This window comes from Sciurus carolinensis, chromosome 9 (genome assembly GCF_902686445.1).
Source record: "Sciurus carolinensis chromosome 9, mSciCar1.2, whole genome shotgun sequence".
Classification (NCBI taxonomy): Eukaryota; Metazoa; Chordata; class Mammalia; order Rodentia; family Sciuridae; genus Sciurus; species Sciurus carolinensis.
In genome coordinates this window covers 25997671-26016165 of record NC_062221.1, presented here as the reverse complement: position 1 = coordinate 26016165, position 18495 = coordinate 25997671, and the positions used below count along the sequence as shown (strand labels likewise).

Sequence of the window (18495 nt, the reverse complement as noted above, 5' to 3'; positions counted from 1 at the left end):
TCTCCTCGCTTCTGCTCCATTCTCCGCTCCGGGCTCTCGCCCACCAAGACCCGCTCCCCTCAGCCACCCACAGCTTCCGCACCGCACGTCCCGGCCCTTGTCCGCGCAGGACAGGTTACCCGACCAGCTGGAGGAGGGGCCTGAGAGCTGTGTGGCCCTTATGCACCCGCCCCGTAACTCCCCCAAATCTACCCCCAGAAATCATTTGGGGGCCAGGGTCGAAAGGGATGGGGCACCGTTTCGGTTCTTTACTAGGGAAGGGAAAAGTGGGGGGAGGAGCGGAGCCGTTCCCAAGTCTCTTGCCCCTCCCCCACTCCCTGGGGAGCAAATATTCCTCCCCCTCTCCTCTGTAATCGGCTCAGCCTGGTCCCACTGACCTCCACCTCCCCCCACAGCTGAGTCTCTTGGCACCTGGGTGTGTGTGGGTGGGGAGGGGAATCCAATCTCTCTTTCCTTCCATCTGGTCTGGTGGACAAAGGGCAGGGGGACCATCTGGTCCCGCCAGAGTGGGGGAGGGGCCCACAGTGGCAGTCCCAAGGGGCGGAGGTATGGGCGGTGCTCCGTAGAAAGCAAGAGCCTGTGGGGTCTAATTGCATCACTTTATATCACCGACCTTCACAATCCATCTTCCCACCCCCCCACCCCCAATCCAAGCAGGAACAAGCGTAGCTGAGAAGACCCAGGCCTAATAACCTGGGAAAGTGTGGAGCCCCAAGAAGGAAGGGAAAAAAACAAGGAGATCTGATCGGCAGAGGGATGATCCTCCCCTTTTGGGGAGCAATTATGGGCTGGGACAAGTTGCAACCTGTGGGTGGAGCCTAGGCTGGCCACACCCTAAGCCTAGCAAGAGGGTCTCCAGCAAAGGCTGGCGTGTGAGGTCCCCACTTCCCCAGTGAGGTCTGCATGGGTGGAAGTGTACATGTTTCTGTGCAAGCATTTTTGTTACGTGCATGCAATGCACTCGCCACATGAGAATGTGCATGCCAATTCAGTTACATGTACCTGTGTGGTTTGCTCCCAGGTGAAACGTCCTATTTGGGAACATAGACGGCCTCAAATGTGTAAGTGCATGTGGGCCTAAGAGGACCTAGAGGGCATAAAGAAGAAGGTGGAGGTGGAGGTGAGGGCAGGGCAGAGCAGATCAGAGCAGAGGAAGGAGTGAAGGCCAAGCAGAAAAGCCTGTAGGAGAAGCTCATGAATTACCCTCCACCAGATTATGTTCCTCGATTCCTTAGTTTTTGTTTTGTTTTTTTTTTTTTTCTCTTGATTTTACCTCCTCAATCTGTCATTGCAAGAGAAAGTAGAAAAGGCAGACAAACCCCCAAAAGACAAGAATTCAGACATAGACACACCTGTTGCATGTGCATAAGCCAGAACCCATGTAGGAGAGAAGAGAGGTTCTCAAGGCAGGCAGGCAGGCAGTCCACCCCATCAGCAGGGCTAAGCCTCATAGCCCCTGCAGGAAGTCGAGCAGCCCTGCATGCCACTCCTCAGGCTTATCCAGGTAACAGGGGTGCCCAGCCCCCTCTATGACCAGCACTCGGTGATTGGGAAGCTGCTTCAGGTGCTCAAAGCTGGTGGGACCCATGGGATCCTGGTCTCCATATACAATTAGGACAGGAGTCTGAAAGGAAAAGGGAGCAGAGTCAACAGGGCCTACCATACCAGCTTCCAGAAGGTCAGTTCTAGCCATGGGTGTTGACACCCTGAGAAGAGACAAGCTGGCTCAGTAGGTTGGGGGGCATGGATTTGTGTCTCTCCTGGCACACAATTTAGCACGGAGTTTAGTACAGAAATCTTCTAAGTACCAAAAGGATGGAAGTTGGTGGTCAGTTTCTCCCAGAAGCCACCCCTTGGTTACCCAACCCCCAGTTGAGGAAGACTCTGGCTCTTGGCAGGGGTGTCTTATTTTCCCACACAAGGGTACCTTCACATTGGCATAGTCAGCAGCATTGATTTTGTCTGTGCAGATGGGGGCCACTGGCACATAGCCCCGGAGCTGGGAGCCGGGGGCCATGAGGAATGGCAGGGAGTACATGCCACTTAATGATGGACTGATCACAACTGGGGGGCCCAGCTCCAAGGCATCCACAATGGCCATCAGGAAGCTGCTGGGGACCAGCTCCCCAATAGGGGCAGGGGCTGCTGCTTCCCTGGAGCGGCCCAGACCTGCAGGGATTCAGGTATGGGAGAGACAAGACAGGGACAGTGAATGGGAAAACAAGGGTCCCTTCCTCCAGGAAGCCCTCCCAGAGACCTCAATCTCTCTGTGCCCAGGTTCCTACTCATACCCAGTAGCCCAGGTTTACAACTACAGCAGCCTAATCTATCATAACTGTGGTAAACATAAGCATTTCCCTCCATGTTTATGTCCACCTTCCCCACCCCCCAACAGTATCCAGGAAAAAATCAGGCTCTGAAGTCTAACAGTGCTGAATCCAAGTTCCAATTCTTCATTTACTGTCCCTGTGACCTTCAGCAAGTCCCATCAGCCCTCTCTCAGCTCATCAGTTTCCCCTGATAAGAGGGGATAACAAAAGTACCTGCCATTGAAGATTGTTAACTGATTAAAGGGCACCTGGCCCTGAATTGGCACAGAGTAGGGTCCTGGAGAAAAGGGGCTGAGGGGCCACTTTTGCAATCAGACCTTCACTTTCCAATCAGTTAGTCCCCACCTCGTCACCACCATACTGGGGATTGAACCCAAGGGCACTCTACCACTGAGTTACATCCCATTCATTTTTTTCTTTTGAGACAGGGCATCCCTAAGTTGCTGAAGCTGACCTAGAACTTGCGCTCCTCCTGCCTCAGCCTTTGGAGTTGTTGGAATTACATGTCTGCCCCACCACATCCAGTCAGTCCCCACTATCGGTAACTTAGCTCCAGACCTTCGCCCTGAAGCTCAGCCCAACCCACTGTTGGAACAAATCCTGCAGGGCTGGAGGCCCACCCTTGAGCCCTGAAACCATACCAGCCCTAGCCTCTGAGGGGATTATATCAGCCATGCCTCCCTTCCCACACCTGACACCAAGAGCTGGGGCCTGGTAGTCTAGGTTAAAACAAGCTCTCTGGAGGCTGTCCCTACCTCTTCCAGAGCCCAACTTAGAGCTCTACATGGGGGATGACAACTAGGAGCCTGACCACCCATCAGGCCCTGCACGTTTCCAGGAGACTCAAGTCTTACTACTCAAGTCTTCCAACAACCTGTGAATATGGTTGTCAAAATGCTTTAACTTCCAATGAGCCTAGTACCTATTACTGTATGTCAGACACTAGCCATATATTCACATGGATAATCTTATTCCATTCTCACTAAGGGCAACCCCATACTTGAGTTTGGTATCTCCCATTACAGTTGAAGAAATAAGGCTCAGAGACACTGAGGCACCACCCAGGGTAACAGTGAGGAGCTGAGAAGTGTCCAAGCCCCATCTAGATCAACAGTGGAGAAGCTCAATGGCACTTACAGTGTACACCCAACTCTTAGTCCTCCCAGTCCTCCAGTCCCAGGCCTTGGGTCCCAGATAGGACCTACCCAACCCCTACCCAGAAGCCTGCCCCAGAAGTACCTGGCAGATCAATGGCCACAGCTCGGTAGCCAGCCTGCGCCAGTCTGTGCAGTGTACCCAAATTCTGCCAGGTTTCGGAGGAGAAGCGGATACCATGCAAGAGCAGCACAGAGAAGCCAGCGGCCTGTCCACTTCCAGGCCGTGCCTCCCGGAAAAAGAGGCTCTGGCCCTCCACCTGGATGGTGCCCTCTCGCTGCTCCACACTTGCCATTCCTGCTGCTGTTTGCTGAAGTGCCTGTGGTTGAAAGCCAGGCTGATGAGGAGCCACAGAACATCCTGCCCAGGTACAGCAGGGAGGCTGCCACAGAGAGGGGTCCTGGAGGGAGTAGCAAGGAGGCCTCCAGGGCTCTAGAAACAAGCTTCAGGGTCAGGAAGACAAAGGTGTTATATTTGACTCTGCCACTTACTCACTTATGTGCCCTTCGACCTCAACTTCCTCATCTGCAACATGGGGACAATAAAGCTTACCTCAAAGCATTATGAATTTTATTAAGAGCTTGAGAAAATAAATAATAGTGGGGCTCTCATTACGGGTTATTGTTCTCATCGTTATTATCCTTTTCTACAAATGGGGACAATGCAATAGAACTAGCTCATAGGTGGTTAGGATTAAATGAGGCCACGCATGTAAAATACTCGCATCAGAGTAAATTCAATCCACGAAAAGTAATTTGCTTATTAACCCCATCTTCTCCAACGCTCTGGTACAGATCGTGAGTTGGCACTGCAGGCCATTCGAGGAAGTCCAACTTTACGGTAAAATGCCCATTTTCTAGAGGCTGAAACCCAAGTACCCTATGGGCAAGGGCTTTGGAGTTCCAGCCTGCAAGGAGCGCGCGGTGCTCAACGTGCTGCCTGGCTGGGGCCCAACGCATTGGTCAGGGGCGCGATCAAATCCGCCCCGCACGGTTCACTGGATTCACTCTGGGGACCATAGTCTGTCTCTCTAGGTCTGAAGGACCCGTGGGGAGGCAGCGCGACCCAGGAGGCGGGGACCTATGAAGCCACGAGATGGGAAGACTTGGGGTAGGTGGGGGTGAGTTCTGACTGGAGAGAGGAAGAGAACGTCGGGAGAGTAAGGTGGGTACCTGGGGAGCTGCGTGATCTCGCGCGCACCGGAGGCAATCAAGTGGGGAGGTAGGCAGGGAAGAAGAGGTTGGCTTCGGGGCGGGGGCGGGGGCGGGTGCTGGGGCTGGGCCTAGGCCCGGCCCATGCTCCTGGGCGCCCTCTTGTGGCCACAAGCGGCCTTTTAGTCCGTCCTCGCCGCTAAACTTGTTCTCACTGAGATCTCAGTTTCTCCGGTCCCACGTGCCCCAGGCGTGAGGTTGGGAGCGCTTCCGAAGCCCTCAGTGACATTCCCACTGTTGACTTGGTACACCTTGAGGATGTGGGCTCTTTCGGAATCGCATCCCTGCTCTGCTCCCTTCCTGCCCACCATCGCCCTCATCTCCAGTCAGGACTGCCCAGGCCGAGTAATGCACCTTGCATGGAGTTAATGATCTCAGGTTTGAGTGCAAGGCTCCGCCAAAGTTTAGCCCGGTGATCTTGATCGTTTTCCCAACTCCTTCAAGCCTGTTTCCTCGCTTGTAGAATGGGTAGAATGTTGCCCACTTCTGCAGGGTAGAAATAAGAAACGAGTTCTGTGCATTCTGCACAGCTTCCTTGTGCGGAGTCTGGGTACCACGCGGAGCCCTGAACCTGGGACGGACCAAATGTTGGTCACACATCGCCAACCAGGAAAGATTGCATGAGCACACAGAAACTCAAACCTCACTCCTGGATGTGTGTGTGTGTGTGTGTGTGTGTGTGTGTGTGCGCGCGCGCGCGCGCGCGGGCGGGCGCGCTGCATAGTAACAAATACTATCTGGCATTTACACAAGGAGGCCTCTATGCCAGGCTGAGACTTGACGGTTAAATCCTACGACAGCCCTGTACAGTGGGTCCTTTCCTCGATCTCATTGTACCGACAGAGAACTGAACTAAAGTGAAGATGTTCTGGTAAGAAGAATCCGGGGGCTCTCCGCCAGCTCTTAGGGCCAAAACTATTCGGAAATTGAGGGCCGGGCGGGTCTGGTTGGGTCTTTGTGCTTAGGGGCGCCATCCTCAGTCCCTTCCTCTGGAACTATTTGCTAACTAGGAGCTCGGCCTGCCAGCTGCAGACTGCGCAGGCGCGCTTCGGTGGACTCACTCGTCACTGCCTAGTCACTGAGCCGCGGACCGGGTGACGGAGGCAGCGCCATGTCAGCGGCGTTGTTTGGCTCCTGGTCCCGCCTGGGCGGGAGTGGGGCCCGCCCCTCCGTAGCCAGCCGGGTCGTCAGGGTCGGCCCGGTGAGTGTCCCCTGGGAGGAAGGCTGGCCCCGGGGCGGGCCATCTTTCACCGGCCTCCTGGGTCAGAGTCCTCCTGAGGGGGCCCGCTCTGGGGCAGGGAGTGTACGTGTGTTCGTGTGTTGTGTGTGTGAGCACGCAAGTGTCTGCCTGTAGCCTGTATTCTTGGGGCTGTGGGTGTGCGATGTGTGCGCTTGTATATCTGTCAGTCTGTTTCTTAGCACTGATATGGGGGCGGTGTATTGGTTGCTCTATGCATGTCTACTTTTGGGTATTTCTCTATGTGGATTATCTACTTGTGTCTCCATGGGGGTGCATTTCTGTCCGCCTGTGCTTGTGTGTTCCTTATGTGAGTGTAGTTTTAGGATTGTGTGCAACAGTGTGCTTGGGTATTTCTGAGGGCTGCATGTGAGTTGTTTTAGAGTTTTGTTTTTTGTGTGTGTGTTTTTTTTTTTTCCCAGTCATACTGGGGTTTGAACACAAGACCTTGCACATGCCGTGCAAGCCTCTACCATTGAGCCACATCCGAATTTTTTTTTTTACTTTAAGATAAGGTATTGCTAAATTGCCCAGGCCGGCCTCAAATTTGTAATCCTTGTACCTCAGCCTCCCAAGTGACTGGGATTACAGGCATGAACCAGGGCGCACTACACATGTCGTTCTGAAAGAGTATGTGAGTTCACTGTCAGTCTTCCTGTTGCCTGGCGGTGCACGTGATTTCGAGAGTGTTTTTGCGAGGGATTGACTGTGCAAGGTCCAATGGGTGCACAGAGAGGCTGCATGTGCGTACAAGGAATAGCTCATGCAAAAGAAAAGCGTATAGGGTCAAGACTGTCTATGTGCATGTGGGGACACATGTCATTGTCGACGCATATTTAGATGGCCTAAAGTGGGCACTTTACTCACCACCCCGCCCCATCCCAACCCCATCTATAGAGCAACAGGTTGCAGGAATTCTGCAAAGTTCATAACTGCTGCACCCTAGATTGCCAAAGCAAGGACCAAAGCCCCGCCCCTCCTCCTGCGAGAGGTGCCCCAACCTCTCAGCAGACCGCAAAGCTCAGTATAGTAGGAATCCAGATTAACTATGCGTTGCAGGTGCTTCATTGTGGGTATGCGCCCTAGGCTGTTCGTGACTAGGAAGAAAAGAAGAGCGCTCTGTTTCTCCGCCTGGCTTCTAGTTTTCCATCAACACTAAAGGAGCTGCCACTATCCACCTACTGCCTGACTCTGGAACCCCAGGGTGGGGGTGGCAGGAGGTGCAGGGTTGGGGGACATTCCCCTAAAATGTCCCCCAGAGGGATGTGTGACCCGGGACTGGTCTCGGGCTAACTCTGACTGGCACCTAGCTGGTGCTCAATAAAGATTGTTTACCAGAATCCCAGGAGGAGGCAGGCTGTGTTCATCCTAGGCCCAAGAAATGATGATAGGGACAAAGCCCACCTTCCCTTAAATTCCCTGTATTATTTAAATCTCACAGGAGAATTGGGAGAGCAACCAGAATTATACCATTTTACTGACATACTAAGGACTCAGGGTCAGGAATTGGCAGAGATCAGTCTTAAAGTCAGGGCTACCTGACCTGTTTGGATTCTGCCGGTAGGCTGGCAAAAGCCCTATACTGGAGGAGTCCATGAAGCAAATCCTTTGGTGTGAAGCTGTATGTGTGTCTGTATATGGGGGTGGTGACATTCATCTCTCCAACCTCCAGCTGCCTTTTCCATTTCTAGGTGAACCACGCTCCTCCCTGGCCCCACACCGACTCAGGCCTCAGCATTTCCTCCATCACCAACATTCTCTGTGAGCTTCCCAACCACAGCTGTGGTCAACCATTAAATATTCCCATCAACTGTAAAACACATTCTGATTTTAGCAGTATTATATACAGAGTGATAAAATGAACTATTTCCAAACCTGCCCTCAGTGGATGGTCTCTTCAAATAGTCTTTCTCCTTGAAAAGCCCTCACCACTCTGTCCAGCTGTAAGGCTGCAGTTCATCCATTGTCTCCCATTTCCATGCTTTCCTTCTTCCAAACCAAGTGTGACCTGAAGGTTAGGAGTCCAGCCCTGGGTTCAAATCCTAGTTCCCCCTTCTTGCTACTTGAATAATAGAATTCACCTCTTGGAACCTGAATTTCCTCATTTGTAAGCGACCTATAATTATGTCTGTTCTTTAGTGTTCTTTGTGGACCTCCTTGTTGTGGGAAACTGAGCAAGAGCCTGCTGTTATAAGTGCTTGAAGTAGGTTTAACTGTCAGGGATGATGGTCACTGAGCATGCTGTGTGCTAGAGGGACAACTCAGATGCACCTCCTCACACTGTGGGGGTTTCGAGCCTTTGTCCTGGCATAAGGAGTAGCTGAGTATTGAACCCCCAGTCCTTTATCCAGAGCAAGGGAAGGGCCAGGGTTACAGGTCTTCCTCTGTGGGGGGCTTCAGGTTGGGGTTTGGGGATGGGACCCTTTGTAGGGGCTCAGCCTTGCCTCTTTTCCTTCTCCCTCCTCCTCCAGACTGCGGTACAGACCTGCGTGAGCCAGTATTGGGCTGCTCTGCTGGGCCTAGGTCTATTGTTCATGCTGCTACTGTATGTGGGACTACCTGGCCCCCCTGAGCAAACTTCCTGGCTCTTGAGAGAACCCAATGTCACAATCCTGGTTGGTCTTACCCCAGGAAACTCTCCCGTTTTTTACCGTGAGGTGCTTCCACTCCACCGGACACACAGGTGGGTGCTGACCTGAGGGACCCTGGCCTGACTCAGGGTACTCAGGACCTAAGAAGGCAGTAGGAAAGCCTAGGAAGAAAGAACAGTGGGCTGCCTCAGATTTCAGGATGTATTTCCTTGTATGCCTGCAGGGTGGAGGTGGTGCTGCTTCATGGAAAGGCCTTTAACTCCCACACGTGGGAACAGCTGGGCACACTGCAGCTACTGTCGCAGAGGGGCTACCGGGCTGTGGCCTTTGACCTTCCAGGTGAGCACTCCCACCCCTGGATCTAGGGAGGCAAGAAATAGCAATTACAAGGAGGGCAGATTCCCAGAAGGGGAAATTGGAGGGGTAGGGAAGCATTATGGTAAGGCATGGGGGCCCTCTGAACCCGTGTCTGGACAAGCAGTCACAACACAAGATGGCACCATGAAAATGTCTACGTGTATACAAATGTGTATTTGTATTTTCTTCCTTGAAAACTACAGTGTGCTTGTTAGAGCCAATAGAAATATGACACAAACTCTGTAACTTTGTGTTTAACTACACAAATGATTTGTGCTATCATTCTATATCAGCAACCCCCCCACTACCCTTCCTCTTTCCTTGGTGCTGGAGATTCAATCCCAGGCCTTGTGCATGCATGCTAAGCACATGCTCTACCACTGAGCTACACCCTTAACTGATACTATCATTCTTGTCTTTAAAAAAAAAAATCACAAAACAGTGAATACTTCAGAGATTGTACCACATTTCTCTCCCTCTCTAAGCAGCTGGGGGTTGCCAGACCCTCTCCTCAGCATTTCCATACATAGAAATACAGATGATATGCAGGATAGTGTGGGGATAGTGGGGTGTGATGTTGCCGGCTCCACAAATCCATCTGCGATTTTGTTTTCTCCCCCTATTCTATGACTCATGGATTATGCTGGTCCCTGCAAACCTCCCTCTCTGTCAACTCTGCAATGTAGGCTATAGGAGGGATGGACAAACTTTGACCTGCTATTCCTCTACTGGTGGCTATGTAGATTGATTTAGAGTTTTCAGTGTTAGCTGAAATCCTCAAAAACATTTTTGGACATGCTTCTTTGAGCACGAAGGCAATAATGTTTTTAGGGTAGTTATTGAGAACAATTGATGGATCAAAGGACACACAATTTAAAGTTCTGAAAAAAATACTACTTCACCCTCCAAAAAGCTGTACAAATTTATTCTCCCTTTAGTCATGTATGAAAGTGCCTGTTTTTCTACATCTTCCCCCCAAATTGGGTATTGCTAGGTGTTTTTTGTTTTGGGTACTAAGGATTGAACCCAGGGGTGCTCTACCACTGAGCTAGATCACCAGCTATTTTTAGTTTTTTTTTTTTTAAGATAAGGTCTAACGAAGTTGTTGAAGCTGGCCTTGAGCTTCCCAAGTGGCTGGAATTGCAAGCATGTGCCACTGGCTGAAAGATGTTTTTCTAGCAGGTCTACTACTTTACAAAAAAAAAAAAAAATCACTTCTAGGAAGTTTGGGGTAGCATGTGCCATGTACCACTGGTTCCCATCTTTTCCATACTGTGATGGGCAAGAAGTCTGGAGCTCCCTCAAATAGCACTTCCTGCCATTCCCAGGTTTTGGGAACTCAGCACCTTCAAAGGAAGTAAGCACAGAGGCAGGGAGGGCAGAGCTGCTGGAGCGAGTTCTGCGGGACCTGAAGGTGCAGAATGCTGTGTTAGTGAGCCCCTCACTGAGTGGCCACTACGCCTTGCCCTTCCTGATGCAAGGCCACCACCAGCTACGTGGATTCGTGCCCATCGCACCCACCTCCACCCAGAACTACAACCAGGAGCAATTCTGGGCTGTGAAGGTACTAGAAAAAGGATCTTCAAAGGTCCTGGTGGCACCCTGTTCCAATCTTTTGTTGCTTGGTGGGACATTCCTCCAACCCTGATTTTGGATGGAAGAGGTGGGGATTTGGGAGGTAATAGCTTGGGGGTCAGATTCTCACCAGGCCCCAGAATCACAGCTTCTTGCCTTGCCCTGCAGACCCCAACCCTCATCCTGTATGGGGAGCTGGACCACAAACTGGCCCAAGAGTCACTGCAGCAGCTCCGCCACCTGCCCAACCACTCTGTGGTGAAGATACACAACGCGGGCCATGCCTGCTACCTCCACAAGCCACAAGACTTCCATCTCGTCCTCCTTGACTTCCTTGACCATTTGTCTTGAACTAACCCACTTCCCAGGCCCTAGGCCTGTCCTGTGCTAGGAGGGTCTGGACCACCACTCTCTCTCCACCAGGGACGCAGTCCCTAGGGTTGGAGGGCAGAGGTCCAAGGGGCAGACCCAGCCAGGACATCTCATTTTACTTCACAGGCACAATAAAGAAAAATGTATTTGTTTTGCCTGGAGAGTAACAGGCTTTTTTTCCTGGTGTACTTTCTGAGAGGTGGGAGGGGAGGCAAGTCTGGGACTATCGTGGGTGAAGGTGAGGGCTGAAGGAGGTACTCCAGCACACTGTGGATCTAAAAGTGAGGTGTCCACTTCCTCACTGTATGCCCTTACTTCTCTATGCCTTAGTTCAGTCATCTGTTAGACATGATGGTAACATCTAGCAGGGAGGACATTTGTAGGATCGAATGTGTCTGGTAAATAGAGCATTTGGTCACGTGGAGCTGGGGGAAGTAGGGGTATGAGTTAATGCTGCTGTACGACCACTGGGATCAGTGGGAAATCCAGGGTCTGTGTAGCTGAGCTGCGTCTGGAATATAGAAGTTGTAGATGGAGGGATGGGGAACAAGGTTTAAGAATTAAAACAGCATTGTTACTGAATCACAAGATTGTTGGCTCCTTTGTTATGTGTGGGTGAACAACCAGAGACTTCAACCCCAAGAGGGATGGGACAGACCCTTCCCTTACCCTCCCAGGCTTCTTGGTCCAGGGGTTGAAGTTTTCCACTCCTGCGGCTGCCAAGCTGACTCAGCCACTGGAGTAGAGGACAGAACTGGCTGAGAGTGCAAAGAGCAGCCTGGTACACAAGTGGACAGCTACAGTTGTGTACATCCTTCAGGTGGCCAAGGGAACATCTATGTCTGTTTCTCTGTCTCTGGTGGGTGAAGAAGAGTCAGTTTGGCACAGGGCACCAAGAGTGTGCTGTTTCCCCACCTCTCATTGTCATATAGTGTCACGATTGCATCTTTTTCAGTGACATCCCATCACACTCACCAACTCACATTCATATTGTCACATATATGGTCATGCCCACTGATACACAGGTTTGCCCACACCATGGCGCACTCACACAGTCACACATATTCCCAACCATGCCATGTATCCTTCATTCCTGGCACATTGTCTGGGCAGGTGCTCTGTGCCTGAACAGGGTCAGGTTCTTGGCGCTCACAGTGTGGGGCAGGTAGATGTTGATTAATAATTCACTACACACAAAAAAAAAATAATAATAATTCACTACACACAGAGCTGAGGTCTGGGAGGACCTCCATGAACCGTCAAGGCACGAAAAGGAGAGCGGCAGGCGTCTTGCAGGAGGGGGCGGGGAAACAAGGCCAGGCCTTTGCAGCCCGGCTCCTTGAGAGCTAGCTCCTACCCAACCTTGTTGCTGCCACTTTTAGCAGCAGGGACCGCCCTCTTCTCCTTGGGTCCTAACCGGAGGCTGAAGAAGGAGGTGTCCTCTGGGGGCGGGACCTTCTGGGGGTGGAGCCAGCCCCGAGTTTGCTGCCTGCGGGGCGGAGCTGGCGGCCGCCTGAGCTGCCCAGGGGGCGGGATCCCGATCTAAGCTCCTGTAACACGGTGGAGGGCGCTAGGTTCCTATACTGCCGCAGGGATTGGGAAGGTTGTTCCCCGCAATCCACGGTTTTCGCCCCGCTACCAGGCTCTGGGCCACGTGGTGGGCGGATCGGGGCACTTTTGATCTCGCGACCTCTCTGGACCCGGAGTCTCCGCCACTTTTCGCGGCGGGCGCTGAGAGGCGAGCGCGGGCCCAAGACCAGGAAAAAGTAAGATGGGGGGTCTTGGCTAGAGCTAGAAGTGTCTGGGATTCCCTGGCACGAAAGCCAAGCTACTGTGGAGGGCGTGGGGAGCCAGTGTCCTGATTCAGACCTGGCTCAGCAACTCCAGTTGTCTCGGAACCTCTCTAAGCCTCAGCTTTCTCCTTTATAAAATGAGCATTCAGAGACAGACTTCCTGGAGGTCTTTGGGGGATTAAATAAGAATATGCGTTGAAAACGGGCAGCACAGCGTCTGAACAGAATAGGGGCTCCACAATAAGATGTCCTTTCCTTGTGGAACTTCCGGGGAACCTCAGTAGGGAAGGCCTGTGTGCAGGTATGTGGAGTCCACTGGACCCCAGCTGCTGGGAGGGATAGTTCACTGTTCAACTTTGCCCTCAGCTCACCACGCTCAGAGCCATGACCAGCAAGGATCCTGAATCCGAGCACCCGTCTGTGACGCTGTTCCGCCAGTATCTGCGCATCCTCACTGTCCACCCCAATCCTGACTATGGTGAGAACACGGTGGTCCCAGGGCCTGTGCTCTAACCACCTCCAACTCCTGTCACCCTGCAGAGTCCTACTGTACTGCCCCAAATGGCAATGTCAGTAGATGAGGCAGTCACTTCTACTGTTGACAGCACTTTCCCCAGAGGCCGTGCTGCTCCAAATGTTACTCCTGGCAGCTCCTTAAGGAACAGGCTCACCTCACTTCCCAGAGCAGGAGTGGTATGGGGAGAGGCCCATAAGGAGAGGCCCTTCACAGAGCCTACTGGGGCTGGACAAAGGCTCTTAGGAATCAAGATTGGTAGTTGGGAACTGTGTACAAGGATCCAAATTTCTGCCCCATGATTTGTCAGCTGAGAGATGTTGGGTGAATCTTCTCATGTATCTGGGCCATAATTTCCCCAACTTTTAAGAAGGATAACACCCGAAGCTGGACATGGTGGTGCACACCTATAATCCTAGCTCCTCGGGAAGCTGAGGCAGGAGGACTGCAAGTTCCAGGCCAACCTGTCTTTTTTTTTTTTTTTTTTTTTTTTTTTTTTTTTGCAGTGCTGGGGATCGAACCCAGGGTCTTGTGCTTGCAAGGCAAGCACTCTACCGACTGAGCTATCTCCCCAGCCCCAACCTGTCTCAATAGAATTTTAAAAGGGCTAGAGATGTGACTCAGTGGTAGAATGTTTGCCTAGCATGAACAATGGCCCTGAGTTCAATCCCCAGCATCACACACACGCACACAAAGAATAACACCTGCTTCCAGTCCTGAACTTTACCCTTGTCTTCCACAAAGTCACACACTGACCAAAACCTTTCTCCTTGGGGACAGAAATGCATCTGAAGGCATCTGAGGGATGTGAAATTGTGATGGGGAGGCAGCAGCCCATTTCTGGGTCTGTTCCTGGATGCCTGGGCTGGTGGAAGCTATGGGTAGGCAGAAAGAGCCCCAAGATTCTCTATGTCCCCAGGGCCTGCTGTGGCCTTCTTTGAGGAGAGAGCCCATCAGATGGGCCTGAGCTGTCAGAAAGTGGAGGTGAGCCTGGGGCCCTGGGTGGGGAGGGGCAATGGGCCTGGGGCACCTCCTCATTCTGCACTGACCAGCTTCCCTTTTGACCCTCTGTAGGTGACACCTGGCTATGTGGTCACTGTGCTAACTTGGCCAGGCACTAACCCTACACTCTCCTCCATCTTGCTCAACTCCCACATGGATGTGGTACCTGTCTTCAAGGTATGTGTGGAGGGGCATGTGCAGGCCTAGCTTACTCACAGAATGTAGACCTCAGAAGTCCAAGCTGCTGGTCCCAGCACTAACTCTTTTTTTTTTTAATAGTATTTAAAAAAATTTGTTCTGATTGATGCAGCACTAACTCTTGACATCTGTATGCCATTATTCCACTCAAGCAGTCTTTGTCCAGCATTGATTCTGTGCCAGGTGGTGATCAGCTACCTTCTTCAGTCCTCTTCTGTACCCCTCACCACCCTTCCTATCACCTCTTCTTCCCATACCTACCCACAGGAACATTGGAGTCATGACCCCTTTGAGGCATTCAAGGATTCTGAGGGCTACATCTATGCCAGGGGCACCCAGGACATGAAGAGTGTCAGCATTCAGTGAGTATTCTCTATTCCCAGTCCCCCACAGTGTTCCCACTGGACCAATAGACTGACCCAGGACCTAGGAGAGTGATTGAAGAACTTCAGTGCTAAGAAAGATCTTGACCCCCACCTTGGGCAAGAATTATTTCCATTACCATTGCATGGATGGAAAGACTGAGGTTCAGAGATGGGCAGGGACTTTCTGGAGCACTTGCCAGGTCATAGCAAGGTAGGACTGCACTTGCTAGCACTGCTGGCCCTGCTTGCTGGGCCACTCTAAGCACCTAGTAGCTCCTGCAGCACTTGGCTTATGTCCCCTCAGGTACCTGGAAGCTGTGAGAAGGCTGAAGGTCGAGGGCCACCGTTTTCCTAGAACCATCCACTTGACCTTTGTGCCTGGTAGGAGTGACTTGTGGAGGAGGGCAACTTTGGGGAAGGAAGGGGTGTGTCAGTGGGTGGCCCCCTCATCACAAGTTCCTGTGCTTTTATAGATGAGGAGATTGGGGGTCACAAAGGCATGGAGCTGTTTGTACAGCGACCTGAGTTCCAGGCCCTGAGGGTGGGATTCGCCCTGGATGAGGGTGAGTAGGTTGGCAAGCTTCCAGTCAACCAGGATGGAAGTAAGGAGACTGCTGGTGGGGGCTAGGTCACTCCATTCTCTGAACCTCCTTTTCCCCTTCAGGCCTGGCCAACCCCACTGATGCCTTCACTGTCTTTTATAGTGAGCGGAGCCTCTGGTGTGAGTATGGGCCTGAGGGCAGGGTTTGCTATATGTATGGGTGACCAGAAAGCAATGGCCAACAAAGGATCACATATTGAGTTGAGTCCTGAATAGGCCTGGAAACCAGGGCCTCTGCCTCTCACCCCTTCCTGCCTATTCTCCTCTTTCCTGAGCTTCTGTTTTTTGGGGGTTTTTTTTGTTTGGTTGTTTTTTTTTTTTTTTTTTTTTTGGCGGTACCAGGAATTGAATCCAGGGCCTTGTGCATGCAAAGCAAGCACTCTACCAACTGAGCTAAATCCCCAGCCTCTTTCCTGAGCTTCTGAGGGCAAGTTCTGACTATGGGCAGGAACAGCTCTATGTTATGATTCCACGCAGGACAGGGCCCTGTCAGAGGTGCTTGGAATAAGGGGGACACCTGGGCCCATCCCAGGGATGATTGCATCTCCAGCCTTCTCATGCCAAAAATACTCTCTTCCTCTCTTCCCTCTACATCTCCCCAGGGGTGCGGTTTACCAGCAGTGGGAAGCCAGGCCATGGGTCACGCTTCATTGAGGACACAGCAGCAGAGAAGTTGGTGCGGCATGGTCCTTGGTGAATCTGGGTGTTTGGGAGGTTCTATCCTGGGGCCACTCTCACATCTCACCTCATGCTCTCCTAGCACAAGGTTGTGAGCTCCATCTTGGCATTTAGAGAGAAGGAGAGGCAGAGGTAAGGCAGCCTGGGAATGGGGTGGGGTGGGAGTGGCCCTGGGGGGCTGTGTAAGAGAAGAGGGAGGCTGAACCACTTTCTTTTATCTGTTTACCCCCAACTAAAGGCTGCAGTCAAACCCTCACCTGAAAGAGGGGGCCGTAACTTGCGTGAACCTGACTAAGCTAGAGGGTGGTGTGGCTTATAATGTGGTACCTGCCACTATGAGCGCCAGCTTTGACTTCCGTTTGGCACCGGATGTGGACCTGCAGGTGCTGCCTCTGCCTGGGTTAGAGGGAGAGAACCTGCACCTTTTATCACGCCCTGGAGGCTCAGAGAATTGCCTAAGGGGTTGGCTTGTTTCCCTTCTCTCAGGCTTTTGAGAAGCAGCTGCAGAGCTGGTGCCAGGCGGCTGGTGAGGGTGTCACCTTCGAGTTTGTTCAGGTGCCAACTTGGGACCTATCTATGATGGGATAGTGTTCGGACTGGGGAAAGACTGGGCTTACCAAATGTGTGACAGTATGGGAGTGTGTGCTAGGTGTATCTGCATATATCTGGGCTTTGAGAGACATTTTATCACTCAATGAGCATTAGATATAAAGGCCATTGTGGGTGCTGGGAAATATAGTGGGGAGAAAAATTAGGCTTATTTCTTACCCTCATAGTCCTCAGAGCATGAAGGGGAGAGACAGACATTAAGTCAAATATTTACTTAGTATTGCTTTGATATGAGTGTGTACACGTTATCCAGGAAAGGGGAGAAACTCAGAACATTTAATCTGGTATTGGACCAGTGGTCTGGGGGAGCCGTCTTGAGGAAGGGGTACTTGGCCTGGGATCTGAAGGATGGACAGAGGTAAGTAGATGGAAGACGTGGAAAGGTCCTAGACATAGGGCATTTGAGGTCCTGAAGACGGCCCGTGGCTGCACTGACCACCTCAATGTCTCTCATAAATGGGAATGAGGTGTGCCCTGTACCAGGCATGACCTACTCTTGAGAAATAGGGCAAGATGCGCAGGCCTGTCCTGATCCTGCCATCCTTCCTCTCTTCCAGAGGTGGATGAAGCCCCGAGTGACACCTACTGATGATGCAAACCCCTGGTGGGCAGCTTTTAACCGGGCCTGCAAGGACATGTGAGCACACCCACCAGCCCTCACACAGCCCAGCAACCTGCTCCTCTCCTTCCTGTTTCCCCTTCCCTGCTTCTCTCCCTGCCTTCCTTTACCCCTCTAATTCTTCCCTTGCCCTCTCCTCTATCCCCTTTCATTAATCAGGCTCTTCCATCTGCAGGAACCTCACTCTGGAACCTGAGATCTTCCCTGCTGCCACTGATAGCCGCTATCTCCGTGCGGTGAGCTGATTGCACTACAGTGCTGGGCAATGGGCTGGTCTGAATGCAGGCTTTCCCGTAACAGCTCCTTCCTGCTCTTGCAGGTGGGGATCCCAGCTCTGGGCTTCTCACCCATGAACCATACACCTGTGCTGCTGCATGACCATGATGAGCGGTTGCATGAGACGGTGTTCCTCCGTGGGATTGACATATACACACGCTTGCTATCTGTTTTGGCCAGTGTGCCTGCCCTGCCCAATGAAAACTGAGCCCTATACCCTTCAGTCTGCCCCAGAGCTGTCATCCCAACCAGTACCAAGGACCTCCTCTTCCTCTGACCAGTAATGTAGTCTGTATGGACAAAGGCTGCCTCTGAACTACTAACACTGCACACGTTCATGGAAAAGGGAGTCTTTCATTACTCTGGGGACATGCTGTTACCAACCAATTCCTCAGATGAGGAAACAGCCTGGCTCTGGGCCCTTCCCTACTACCCCACACTGCTCTGTGCCCTTAGGACATAACACACTGTCCAGTACCTCTCAGCTACATCTGCCTAGCAACAAGGGGCCATAGTTCCTGTTCTCAGTGACCACCACACTTCTGACCTGAGGTCAGGGATACTGTTCCCATCAAAAAGGGACAAGTGTAACGCCAGCAATTCAGGAAGCCGAGTCAGAAGGATCTCAAGTTTAGGCTCGGGCTTAGCAAGACCATTTCAAAACACTGGATCCCTTGTCAGAATCCAATTTGACATAACTAAAGCCACCTTGGTCATAACCACTTGCCTGCCAAACAACCCTGCTACACACTCCAAACTCTACAGGATAAATCAAGCTATTAAGGTAGTCAGCTAGCTTAACTGTCATTTGACATATTAAGTTTTTGTTGCCCCCCCCACACACACACACTTCTTTTTGAGAAAGCCCAGGCATATCCCAATTGGCTGTGGGGCTACCTTTGTTTAGCATATCCACCCCTTCCTCCTGCCTCAGGGTACAGGGACCCTCCTGTTGCTGCCCAAGACATGCTTCTTTCCTTAGCCCTAATAAACTGCATTTTGTGCAATCCTG

At 51.9% G+C, this 18495-nt stretch overlaps 2 protein-coding genes across 9 annotated transcripts; one reads left to right on the top strand and one right to left on the bottom strand.

The window, feature by feature from the left end:
• Positions 1-1189: 1189 nt before the first annotated feature.
• Abhd14b (abhydrolase domain containing 14B) lies at positions 1190-4757 on the bottom strand. Of its 2 annotated transcripts, none has more exons than XM_047563057.1 (4): positions 4658-4757; positions 3570-3804; positions 1928-2169; positions 1190-1624 (listed from the first exon to the last, which is right to left on the bottom strand). In XM_047563057.1, exons 2-4 carry the CDS (start codon positions 3778-3780, stop codon positions 1448-1450), a joined length of 630 nt encoding a protein of 209 aa, XP_047419013.1. In that variant the 5' UTR covers positions 3781-3804; positions 4658-4757; the 3' UTR covers positions 1190-1447. The 2 variants fall into 2 exon arrangements, with proteins under 2 accessions (XP_047419013.1, XP_047419014.1); XM_047563058.1 differs by having other exon boundaries at positions 3570-3928; positions 4658-4740.
• A 1010-nt stretch (positions 4758-5767) lies between these two features.
• On the top strand, positions 5768-18495 carry Acy1 (aminoacylase 1). Of its 7 annotated transcripts, none has more exons than XM_047563045.1 (19): positions 5771-5897; positions 7625-7694; positions 8073-8136; positions 8405-8616; positions 8748-8863; positions 12988-13099; positions 14055-14119; positions 14210-14314; positions 14603-14697; positions 15005-15081; positions 15174-15263; positions 15365-15421; positions 15904-15977; positions 16062-16111; positions 16218-16362; positions 16466-16534; positions 17146-17225; positions 17383-17443; positions 17527-18495. In XM_047563045.1, the coding sequence occupies exons 4-19, from the start codon at positions 8535-8537 to the stop codon at positions 17689-17691; spliced, it is 1443 nt and encodes a 480-aa protein (XP_047419001.1). In that variant the 5' UTR covers positions 5771-5897; positions 7625-7694; positions 8073-8136; positions 8405-8534; the 3' UTR covers positions 17692-18495. The 7 variants fall into 7 exon arrangements, with proteins under 7 accessions (XP_047419006.1, XP_047419001.1, XP_047419003.1 ...); XM_047563046.1 differs by lacking the exon at positions 5771-5897 and adding an exon at positions 5984-5999; XM_047563047.1 differs by lacking the exon at positions 8073-8136.